The sequence below is a fragment of the Otolemur garnettii genome, unplaced genomic scaffold (genome assembly GCF_000181295.1).
Source record: "Otolemur garnettii isolate 467f Iridium unplaced genomic scaffold, OtoGar3 scaffold00007, whole genome shotgun sequence".
Taxonomy (NCBI): domain Eukaryota; kingdom Metazoa; phylum Chordata; class Mammalia; order Primates; family Galagidae; genus Otolemur; species Otolemur garnettii.
Window position 1 is genome coordinate 755,812 of NW_003852402.1, and position 12,041 is coordinate 767,852.

Sequence of the window (12,041 nt, forward strand, 5' to 3'; positions counted from 1 at the left end):
GAGGCAGGAGACTCGCTTGAGCCCAGGAGTTGGAGGTTGCTGTGAGCTTGATGCCATGGCACTCTACCCAGGGGGATAGCTTGAGGCTGCGTCTCAAAAAAAAAAACAACACTGTTTTCTGAGCATGTCCAGCCCACATCCTGGGGGTCCTGCAGACTGTCAGGGCTTGTGCCTGCTCTCCCAGCAGTGTGTAGTGGGCTCTTCCCTGGGCTCTGTCCTGAACCCACTCCTCTTCCCAGGCAGCATTTGTCTGCTTCCATCCATCTGTCCAGAACTTCCTCCCTCTGCAGATACCTGCATTCTCCAGGCCTACTCCATGAACACTTCAAAACCAAATGCACCTTCCTGCCCAGTCACTGTGCCCGTTCCAGCTCTTGTGTTAGGCTAGGGTAACTACAGTGGTTTGCTGCTGGGTCCTAAGCTTTTGTTCCCAGATGGCAAGGTCTTAATTTACTATAACTGAAGAAACAAAAGTCTGGTATTTTTGAACCAGATTGTAGACCAGAGGTGTCCAACATTTTTTTTCTCTGCCACACATTGGATGAAGAGGAGTTGTCATGAGCCCCATTAAATACACAAACACTAAGGAAAGCTGATTAGCAAGAAAAGGTCTGTGCATATTTTCCATGATATCCCCCACAGATAAGCAAAAAATGTTTTCACAAATCAGTATGTGGTGTAAAGGTGTAAATTGGACACCCCTGCTATAGACAGTGCCCTCCACCTTTGTACATGTATCAGAACAGACCAGTGCTTCCACATAACAAACAGCACTAAAAATCTCAGTGGCTCTCAGCAAAAGCAGCTTCTCTGTGATATGCTTATCATCCTTTGTGGGCCAATCCCAGCCCTTGAGGTTCAGGGCTGTCACAGCAGAAAAAGAGTGGCTGGCACTCAATGCTGCAGCTCAAGAGTGATGTGAGGCACTCGTTCTCAGGTCACTGGCCTCCACTACTCAGGCCAGCTTTGGGTTTGAGGTTGGGGAATTGTAAATCCCAGTGCACCAGCCCAGGAGAACCAGGTGGGATGAAGGCCTATGTCCCCTGCCCTGCCTCTCTCAGCTCCTCCTGGGGACCCTGTAATGTTAGAGTCCCCTGAATGTGTGGTCCCTCACAGCCCTCAGAAGACCCCTGGCATGTACCCCAAGTGGAGTGGCCCCTACTCCTTTGTTCACACTACACTGTGGAGCACAGCCAAGGCCTAGTTCTCTGGCGGCCTCTGTCCTGGTTCCTGCTCCTTCACTGACCTTTGTCTCCCTCTGGTGTCCTGGGCTGACATGGTGGGAGAATGGGGGAGTCTCTACTGAGCATAGCCTTCCCTGTGCAGTCTTGCCACACTGTCCCTGGGTCTGGCCCAGAGCCAGCATGGATAGCTATGCTCTAGGACTGACTGGGAGTGTTTTGCAGACATAGTGTGCATGGATCGTGTTGAGGAGATTCTGGATCTGGTGGCCACAGACCAGCCTCCTACCAAGGACAAGTGGGTGGTGCAGAAGTACATCGAGACGCCAATGCTCATCTATGACACCAAGTTTGATATCAGGCAGTGGTTCCTCATCACAGACTGGAACCCGTTGACCATCTGGTTCTACAAGGAGAGCTACCTACGGTTCTCCACACAGCGTTTCTCCCTGGACAACCTGGACAGGTCAGTGGAGTGGGCCCCTCCCTGTCAGCCACGACCCCAAGAGGCACAGATGGGGAAACCAAGGCTCAGAGAGCTTAATGGCCTCCCCAAGAGACATGCTTAGCCCACAGGCCTGCAAAGCCAGTGCCCTACATCCCCCGATGTGTGTATCTTCTCCAGAAAATCTCAGAAGATACCACTTGCCCACACACCTGTGTGTGCAGATAGTGTGTCTGCACCTGGGCCTGAGTGCAGGGCAAGCAACTCGTGGAGGGGACAGGGACAGATGTAGGGTGACCAGATTTTAACATTGGTAAAGTGGGACAACATGGGGGGGGGGGTGGAGCGGGGGCCAGGGCAGGGCCTGACAACAATGCAAACTTTGATAAGCAGTTCTTGATAATCACTTCTCAACAATTATTTGTTATTATTACAGTTTAACATTATAAAATTAACAAAAATAATATAAAACTCATATCCTGGAGAAATAGCCACATGGCAGCCAAAAACTATATATTCCCTTCCTGTTCTCCCACCTGTTTGTGCATTCTTTCTAAAAATCGGGATTTTTTAAAAACGCCATGGGACACGGGACAAATTGTTTAAAAGCAGGACTGTCCTGCCAAAAGCGGGACGTCTGGTCACCCTAGACAGATGCCCACCTCTCCAGGGACCTCGAGTGGGCAGGATGGTGGGAGCCCAGCTGTGAACCTCAGGGACCTGCCATTCAAGCAGCAGAAAATCTCCACTGGCCTCTGTGGGCGGGGCTTCCTGTGCAGGGTTTATGAGCAACACTTGGCCCTCCTTGACCTGCAGGATCTAGATGCCTGGAGGGAGGGGCTTTGCAAGGGCATCCGTCAGAATCCAGGAAGGGCTGGAGGAGTGAACTCTGCCCCTCAAGGCTACAATGGTGAAGCGTGAAGGGTCACACCCAGGGCGACTGGGGAAGAGTTGGCAGGAGCTTCAGCCCTCCCCTGCCTGCTGCCTCTGTCCCAGCAGCCTGGAGGGGAGTGCAGGGAGGCCCCTGTGCAAAAGGAGCACCTGCCAGTGAGGAGTCGGGTCCCCTCCAGCCTCACCCTCAGCCCTGCCCAGCCAGGAGTTGAGAGGACCCGAAAATCTCATTCCCTCTCTGAACCCTGTCTCTCCATCTGGGACCATAAACGCTCATCTTGGGGACTGTAAGTCCTAGAAATGGCCTCTGAATAGGAGTAGCCCAGGGGCATGTAGTGACAAATTAAATAGTAAAATGTTAGCAGTAGGTCCATGACACTGAACCCACTATTTTTATTCTCACCTACCTTCTAATGGAAGTAAAACTTACACACAGACCCAGAGTCAAGTCTCATCCCCTGAACAAGACCAAGAATTCCCAGCTCCACAGCACCTGCCAGGCATGTCTTCAATTTAAATGAAAATGCCCTGACCATGTCCCTGGCATTTAATAATCTCCCCAAAGATGTTAGTTTTGTTAAATCCTATTTAGAATAATGAAAGAGTGTAAATAAATTAGCTGAAAATTTTAGCTGGGTGACTTTCTTACCTTGTCTCATTAGATCAGCCCTTCTGGGACCAGCATCCCTATCACCACAGCAGATGGGGGACCAGGGCTTGGGGAGATTGTCACCTCCTAGAGGCCCCTAGTTGGTGGCCCTTGGGTGTAATATAGTCCCTGGCATGGCCAGGCTGGACCAAGTGCTGTCCTGAGGCTGCTTCTGGGTGGGGGAGCCATTGGAGCCCTGCCTCCCCACCCTGTGGCCACCATGCCTGGGGTTCTTGGGGGCTTGCCTCATGTGCCCATCTCTTCTCAGTGCCATCCATCTGTGCAACAACTCCATCCAGAAGCACCTCAAGAACGACAAGGCGCGCAGCCCGCTGCTGCCGGGCCACAACATGTGGACAAGCTCGTGCTTCCAGGAGTACTTGCAGAAGAGGGGCCGTGGGGCCATGTGGGGCAGCGTCATCTACCCGGCCATGAAGAGGGCCATCACCCATGCCATGCGCGTGGCCCAGGACCATGTGGAGGCCCGCAAGAACAGCTTCGAGCTCTACGGAGCCGACTTCATCCTTGGCAGGGACTTCAAGCCCTGGCTGATAGAGATCAACTCCAGCCCCACCATGCACCCCTCCACGCCAGTCACCGCGCAGCTGTGTGCCCAGGTGCAGGAGGACACCATCAAGGTGGTGGTGGACCGCAAGCTGGACCGCAACTGTGACACTGGAAACTTCGAGCTCCTGTGGAGACAGGTGAGTGCAGTGCCTGCCCAGCCTGGGTAGTGAGTGGCCCCCTCTCCTGGTGAGTGATGGGTTTGGCCAAGTGCTGCAGACATGTGTACTTTGTGATCACTGGAAATAGCACACAGGTGCTGGTGTGGAGAACACTGATCCTGTTCCAGGAGTCGTCAGAACTTGGTCTTGGCTGTTGGGAGGCATGGGGGGCCAAGCGCCCAGCTTGCTCTCCCCCTGGCAGAGCCAGCGGCGGGGGTGGGGGTGGGGGTGGGGTTGTTTGGTCCAGATACCCTGCGAGCTGGGGAGCTATGCTCAGTCCCAAGGGTCTGGGGGTCCAGCCTTCCTCTCCTCCTTCCAGCCCCTTCCTCCTGACCAGAGTGAAGTCAAACCCCTCTTGAGATCTGTCCTGGCCTCCTCCCCACAGGAATTCCCTGGGGGGCTGGGTGGTGGCTTTGTTTCCATCACTGGCCTGTAGGTCCAGTCCCAGCCTGGAGACAGGCCAGGCCTCCTATCACCCGTCTTTGAGGCTGCGGGAGGCTGGCAGAACTCGGGAAGGGCCCATGGGTCCTGGGCTCGTCTTTGAGCCAAGCCGGGTGTCTGGCCCTGGCCTCTCGCGCGGACTGCTCCGTCCCCACCACCCGCGACCCCACGCCCCTCCTCTGCCCAGCCTGCCGTGGAGCTGCCACCGTTTAGCGGGTCTGACCTCTGCGTGGAAGGCGTGGGCGTGAGGAGGGCCAGGCGGCCGGTGCTGCCCGTCTCCAACTTCAGTTTCTCGGCGCCATTCTCGGACACACGGACAGCGCAGAGCGCCTTTGCCACACTGGACGCCGCTCGAGGACCCCAGCGAGCGGTTCCCCTGCAAGACTTGAGGCTGAAGGACCAAAAGGTCCCTCCCTGCGCCTTGCCTGCACCCTTGCAGAGGCCAGTGCCGCCGAGGAGCCGCGTGGCGAAGACAGGCAAGGTTGGGCCTGCCGGGTCGGCAGAGCCCGCCACTACTGACTGTCAGCGCGTAGCCTCTGAGGCTCCGAAAGTCGTTCTTACAAAAGTCCCCGCCACTCACCTGGACCCTCCTATGCCGAGCACACAACCCCCAACGTCGGGGGTGCAGAGCACAGCGGTCACGCATGGGGTCCCGCTGCAGCAACTGCCAGCCTCAGGTAATCACAATACCTCTGCGCCTTTACCTGGGGCCACCTGTCTGTTCCAGCCCCCCACCCCAGGAGGCCTGGGGAGGGCTTGGATCTAGGGACTAGGGCCCCATTCTGGGCCCTGGGTCTCCAGGGAGTGCCGGAAAAGGTGGACCAGCCCTGGGAGTGGGAATGGTGGGTCCTGCATAGGCCCTGGTGGGCGACACTTTTGTCTCAGTGCCTCTCTGGGTGTGGTGCAGATGGAGAATTTGACACTGTCAGAGCATTCCACAGCCCTGGGGACCTGGATAAGCCAGGTGCCAACAACTGGTGGGCTTTGCAAGGTTCTGAGGGAGCTGACCCATGCGTGGCACAGGGAGGTGGCACTATATGCACTTGGAGCTCCCCAGCCACTTGGCCCAAGGTGCATGATCTTGATGAGATGTCACAAGTGGACCCAGCCCGACTTGTTCTTGTTCTGCCCAGGTGCACTCACCCCTGACCTGGGAGAGCTCTGTCTGTGTTTCTCTGTCTCTGTCTCTGTCTCTTCCACTCCAGGCAGGGGCTCCTTCTGTCTTTTCCACTGCATCTGTAATACAGATGGGGGGGACTGTGCCTGGTACACAGCAGGTGTTTAATATTTGAGGGCTCAATATGTCAGGGCTGGGCAGTGCCCATGGAGGGCTAACCCTGTCCACCTGTCAGCCTCCTGTGTGGGCACCAGCCAGGTTCTCTTGCTGTGGACAGTGTCTCTGGACCACAGTGTGGCTTTCTGGAGCCCCTTCCTGGGAGCCCAAGGTTGGCAGGCACACACGGCCGCAGCGTAACTACGTGTATTCGCTACCCTAACATCATACCACAAATGGGGGGACTTCCAACTGTAGAAATTTCTCCTGTACAACTCTGGGGGCCAGAAGTCCAAAATCCAGGTTTTGGCAGGACCGTGCTTCTGAGGGCTGTCAGACAAGGCCTCTTCCAACCCTGAAGGCTGCTCCCACGCCCAGATTCTTTGGCTTGTGGCCACATCCCTCCAGCCTCCGCCTGCATCTTTATGCAGGCATCTTCCAAGTATCTCTACGTCTGGCTCTTTCTTTTTATGAGGAGGGCAGTCTTTGGATGGGACCTCCCAGCACAGTGTCACCACTGATTACATGTACAGAGACCTTGTCTCCAAGTAAGGTCACATGGAGATCACTGAACCTCCAACTCACAGGTTCTGGATGGACATGAATTTGGGGGACACCCTGAACCCAGGACATCAGCTATTGCAAGTATGGCCAGAGGGACATGCTGACTTGCACTTTGCATCATGGGAGTGGCCATTGTCCTGCTGTCGCCAGCATGCTGTGTCGACAGGGGCTCCACTGTTTGTTTTTTGTTTTGTTTGTTTTTTTTTTTAGAGACAGAGTCTCACTTGGTGGAGTGCTGTGGAGTCACAGCTAACAGCTGACCTCCAACTCCTGGGTTTAGGTGATTCTCTTGCCTCAGCCTCCCAAGTAGCTGGGACTACAGGCGCCCGCCACAGGTGCTGCACTGTTTGAACAATGCTTCTTTGCATTCCCCATTTACTAAGGAAATGGCCTATTTTCAGACACCTATTGGCCATTTGAGTCCTCTCTCCTGAAAGTACGGCTCTGGTGTTTTGTCAGTTGTCCATAGAATTGCCGGTCTCTTCCTTCTCTGTTTGCAGGAGTACTTGTCCTGGACCTGCCTTTCAGCTGATCTGTGCTGCACTTTGTGACTTTTCTGTTCCTTCTGTCATGGAGTCTTTGATGTACTGCCATCTTAACTTTCACAAAGTCAAAGGGATGCACTTTCTTCTCTGTGGCTGGTGATTTTTGCAGACTGCTTATGGGTGTCCTTACTCTGTGGTCATGGGGGTAACCCTCAGTGGTGTCTTCCGAAGCACCATTGCTGCTCTCCACACTCACATGTACACACAGGTCTCTTAGAACTGACTTGTGTGGGTCACATAGTATGACTGTTCACGTGGGTACCCGACAGGCCCCTGGAAAGTGCCTCCCCACCTTTCTGCAGGGCCCCTGCTGCTGCCCACGCAGGATGTGTCAGGACTCCTGGTCAGCAAGTCGGGCCCCTGCCCCAGTGTCCTCACTGCGTTAGCCCAATAGGACTTTCCAGGCCTCTCAAGGCAAATTCCACACTCTTGTTTTTTTCTTTGGAAATGTCTTGGCTATTTTGACGCCCCTCCATCCTTCTCTATAAATTATAGAACCATGCTGTCAGGATCCACCAAAAAATTGCCAAAACAAGAAATAAAACTGTTGGAATTTTTATTAAGTTAAAGTTCCATACCACTGACTTCTTTACAATATCAAGTCTTCCAATATATGAACATGGTATACCTCTCTTTGTTTATCCTTTAATGTTTCTCAATAATCTCTTGTAATTTTCTTTGTAACAATCTCACACTTTTCTGTTAGTTACTCTTATGTGTATTTATTTTCTTCTATTACAAATAATATCTTTTCATCAAAATTTTATTATTTCTATAAATTATGGCTGGCTTATAGAGATGGAATTAAATTTCTAATCCAGTCATCTGACTAAATTTTTTTTTCTTTTGCAGTTTTTGGCCGGGGCTGGGTTTGAACCCGCTACCTCTGGCATATGGGGCCAGCGCCCTACTCCTTTGATCCACAGGCTCCACCCCTGCCTAAATATTTTTTATCAATTCTGTTAATTTATTTGAAGATTCATTCAGTTTTTCCCACAGTTATATGATCTAATAAATTTTCTTTTTGTTTAGAATCATTACACCTTTCATTTCTTTTTCTCAGTTTATTGCACCATCTAGGACCTTACTTCATTCATTCACTCATTCATTGTTGTCATTCCTTTGGGTTTCAGCTGCACACAATCTGGTTAATCATAATTCTTTGCTCATGACATAGTTTCATTGTTTATCCTTGAGGGGCCCACTTTTATTTAGACTGTTTAGTAGTTTCATAAGAACCTGAAAACCATGCCTTGTACCCCCAAACCACCATTCTTAATGCCCATAGACACCATACCTTTGCTTTTTAATTAGTTTTATTATATTTATATATTTAAGAGATTTAAAAAACTTCAGCTGTTTTTACTTTTTAAACATTTCTTTTATTTTTAAGATTGACACATCAGTGTCCTGTGTTTTTACTTTTTGTTTTTTTTGAGACAGAGTCTCACTTTGTCACCCTTGGTAGAGTGCTGTGGCATCATAGCTCACAGCAACCTCAAACTCTTGGGCTTAAGCAATCCTCTTGCCTCAGCCTCTGGAGTAGCTGGGACTACAGGTGCCCACCACAACACCTGGCTATTTTTTTGATACAGGGTCTCACTGTTGCTCAGGCTGGTCTTGAACCCATGAGCTTAAGCAATCCACCTGCCTCGGCCTCCCAAGTGCTAGGATTACAGGTGTGAACAACCTCGCCTGGCATGTGTTTTTACTTTTTGAGGAGGGCATTGTCCTGTGTATTTTACTTGGGGACTTACATTTTCACTAAATGTCATATTGCTTCCTTTGTGTGACTGTATCATAATTTGTTCTTCCGTTTTTCTGTGGTTGTACACGTAGTCTCCAGGTTCTGCTCTCAGGAATGGTGCAGACATTATTCTCTGCCTTTTGTTTTACATTTGCAATACTTGCTTGTGAGTAAACATGCAGGCAGGAATTGGTAGTCCAGGGGATAGATGAATGTTCAGTTCAGGGGGGATAACAACAAACTGTTTTCTATAATGCTTGGAACAATTTCTTCTCTCAGAATCTGTAAGAGACTTTATGGATTTGTAGAATCACCAATACCTGAAGTCCTTGGGCTTCCTCATTTTCCCTAGTCATACGGATTTAAAAATACCTTTCTGCAGCCTTTATTTCCCTGGTTAATAGAGTAAGAACCCCACTGACTGGTGGCGCTGGACATCCCAGCGTGTGCTTGTTGGTTGTGTGGATTTCCTCTTTGTGAAATATTTGTTCATATATTTTGCCCATTTTTCTATGGGGTGATTTGTGATCAGAGCGTCTATTGTGAGTATCTGCTCCCAGTTTGTAACTTATGTTTTTGGTTTTTCAAAGTTGCCATGGAGTCTAGAGATGGAGTCTGTGTTTGCCTGTCCAGTGTCATCCACTGGGGAGGCCCACCTGAGCACCACTTCCGTCCCTGCTGAGTCCCTAACAAGGGCTGAGGGCAATGGCTGCACCTTGGTCACTCACCCAAGGCCAGCCTTTAACTAAAGCACTTCTCAGTTTTATCTTTTACCGGTTTGAGATGAGGACATGTTTAATGCGCCCATCTGAGCTCACTTCTTTCTTGCATAGTCATGTTCTGCAGACCTCATCAGGCTCTTCTGAAGCCTCAGCTAAACCAGACTCTTAAGACTGCCATAGGCCGCTGAGAGGGATGTAGGACAGGGATAGGGCTGGCCAGCAGGGGAGCATCGGGCATTCTTTATTGGGGGTGGGGGGAGTCCTTACAACAGTGTGAGCAGCTGTGCTCACTGTCTTCAGATGCTGTCACCTCCCAGATGCCCACACAGGTCCAGGGTGGTGGGACTCTCCCTGCCCAGACATCTCTTGCCCCATTGAAGTTAACGACCCTTCTGCAATAATCTGTAGGCAGGGCTGGCAGAGCACACACCCAGTCACAAGGGTCACTCCGGAAGGCCAGCGATGTGTCTGCCCACTGGGCATCTGTGGTTCTTCCAGTCCCTATGTGTCCTACCTACCAGGCATCATTTTTGCTATAAGCACTGTTGCCCACCAAAGTAGTTTCTGTATCCAGGTTACCATGAGAGAGCTAGAGAATAAGCCTAATGGTAAATTCTCACACTGGGAAAGGTTCTGCTAACCTTTTACCCAAATGTTCCAGCTGTGCTGCTGCCCTCCTGCCTCATAGCCTGTCGCCCTACACCTCATCAGTTCTGAGTCCCCACAAACCACAGTCTTACCTAGCGTTTTGCCTCCACCTTGAATAGGTTTCCCTGTTTTTGGAGCTGCATAGCATTTCCTCACCATGAACTGGCTGGTTCCAAGGCTGAGCCGGGAACCTGAGGCTTGTGTGCTGCCAGGTTTTGCAGCATTTACCTTGCCCGGAGGATAACTCAGGCTCTGAACTTAAAACACATCTCAGTCACCTGAACTCCAGCTGGGCATGCTTCCTGGCCCTCAGGTGGGTCAGGCCAGTGCCACGTGACCCTCACCCTTAGGGGCTGCCCGGGCACGTTTGTTCCCTGAGACCCAGCCAGCCATGACTCATAACCTTTGCTGCAAAGTGCCAGCAGGTGACAGTGGGTCACCTGGCCACGGTGGCCAGAGGACAAGGACCACACTCTGTTTCAGCAGTTCCCCAGCCCTCAGTTTTTCCATGTGCCTTTCAGAGAGTCAGCTTGTCTGATCAAAAACCCAAACTTCTGGGATTCTGATTGGGATCACCTGGAATCTACAGAGTGCCTTGGGGAGAACTGACATCTTTTTTTATATTAAGTTTCTCTAACTGGGGTCACGATCCACTCTGCTAATCTACTAATCAGGTCTCCATTTTCTTTCCTCAATCGTGTGTTGTGGTTTTCCAGGGCAGAGGTCTGACACCTCTTTCATTAGATTTTTTTCCTTGTTATTTGCTGGGTTTTAATAGCCAGTAAATAGTATCTCTTTTTATGTTGTATTATGAAGGTATGGCCTACAGGCGGCAAGGACGGATCTTAGGTGGACACCACTACTGGATTTGGGGTGTGTTGGACCTGCACAGACCATGTGTGGGACACTCTCACCCCAGAAGTCCCCTTATACCCTTCCTGGTCTATACTGCACTCCAAAGAGATAATCACTGTCTCACTTAAGTCAACATAGATTTCTTTCAATTATTGTACTTCTTTTTTTTTTTTAAGACAGAGTCTCACTTTATTGCCCTTGGTAGAGTGCTATGGTGTCATAGCTCACAGCAATCTCCAACTCCTGGGGTTAGGTGATTCTCTTTCCTCAGCCTCCCAAGTAGCTGGGACCACAGGTGCCCACCACAGCACCCAGCTATTTTTTTGTTGCAGTTTGGCCAGGGCCGGGTTTGAACCCACCACCCTTGGTATGTGGGGCCAGCGCTCTACTCACTGAGCCACAGGCGCTGCCCAATTATTCTGCTTCTCATGAGAGGAATCACGAGGCAAGTTTTTCTGTGTCTGAGACAAGGGCTATCTTGAGTACCGGTTCCGTGCTCTCTTCCTGATGGAGCCGTGTTCTGTGCCTGGGTAGCTGACCTGGAAAGTGGCCTTACTCTCAGCCAGAGCTGTTATAAAGTTGCTCTGATCACCCTTGTACAACTCTTTGTGTGGACGTACCTAGAAGTGGCATTACTCGGTGGTGACAGGCCCTGAGGTTCCACTTTGGTAGAGGCAGTTCCCAAAGCAGTTATGCATTTTGTGCTTCCACCAGCAGTGTGAGTTCTGGTTGATCCACGCTCTGGCCAACACCAGTTAGATGGTTCAGCCTTCTGGTAAGTGTGGGGGCATCTCTTCATGGTTTTAATTAGTGTTTCCCTGATGTCTAGGCACACTGGGTGCTTTTTCAAATGTTTTTTAGCTGTTTAGGTAAGTCTTTCTCCCCTTTTAAAGTTAGGCTGTATTTTGGTCATTTATTTGTAGTGGTTTTATGTATTTGGTATGTTTGTTTGTCCGATATCCATATTGGGAATATTTCCTCCCAGTCTGTGTTTCATTTTGCCTTTTTGCTTTCTTAGTGAAATTCAGTTTACCAATTTTCTCTTTGCTACCTGGTACTATTGGTATCTTGTCTGAAATAACTTTGCCTACTCTGAGGTCACAAATACACTCTTCTATGTCTTCTTCTAGAAGCTTTATAGTTTTGACTTTTCCATTTTGGTCTAGGAGGCATCTTGAATGAATTATTATGAGTGTTGTTGTAAAAGTTACACAAAGTGGGTTGTACCCAACCAAATCAGAGTTGAGGGGCTGGGGAAAGAACACTCAGAGCACATTGCATCTGCTTCAAAAATTTAATTCTCTACAAGCCCAGGTAGTAAAACAGCCTACTATAATCTTAAATTTTTTTTTTTT

The 12,041-nt window shown here is 50.4% G+C and overlaps 1 protein-coding gene across 1 annotated transcript in view; it reads left to right on the forward strand.

Annotated features, from left to right (window-relative positions):
• TTLL8 (tubulin tyrosine ligase like 8) overlaps positions 1 to 12,041 on the forward strand; it is a 56,727-nt gene that overhangs the window by 37,282 nt on the left and 7,404 nt on the right. The window contains 4 exon segments of the mRNA XM_012814107.2: positions 1,407 to 1,647; positions 3,435 to 3,870; positions 4,520 to 5,009; positions 5,240 to 5,309. Coding sequence (XP_012669561.2) covers positions 1,407 to 1,647; positions 3,435 to 3,870; positions 4,520 to 5,009; positions 5,240 to 5,309 — 1,237 coding nt within the window.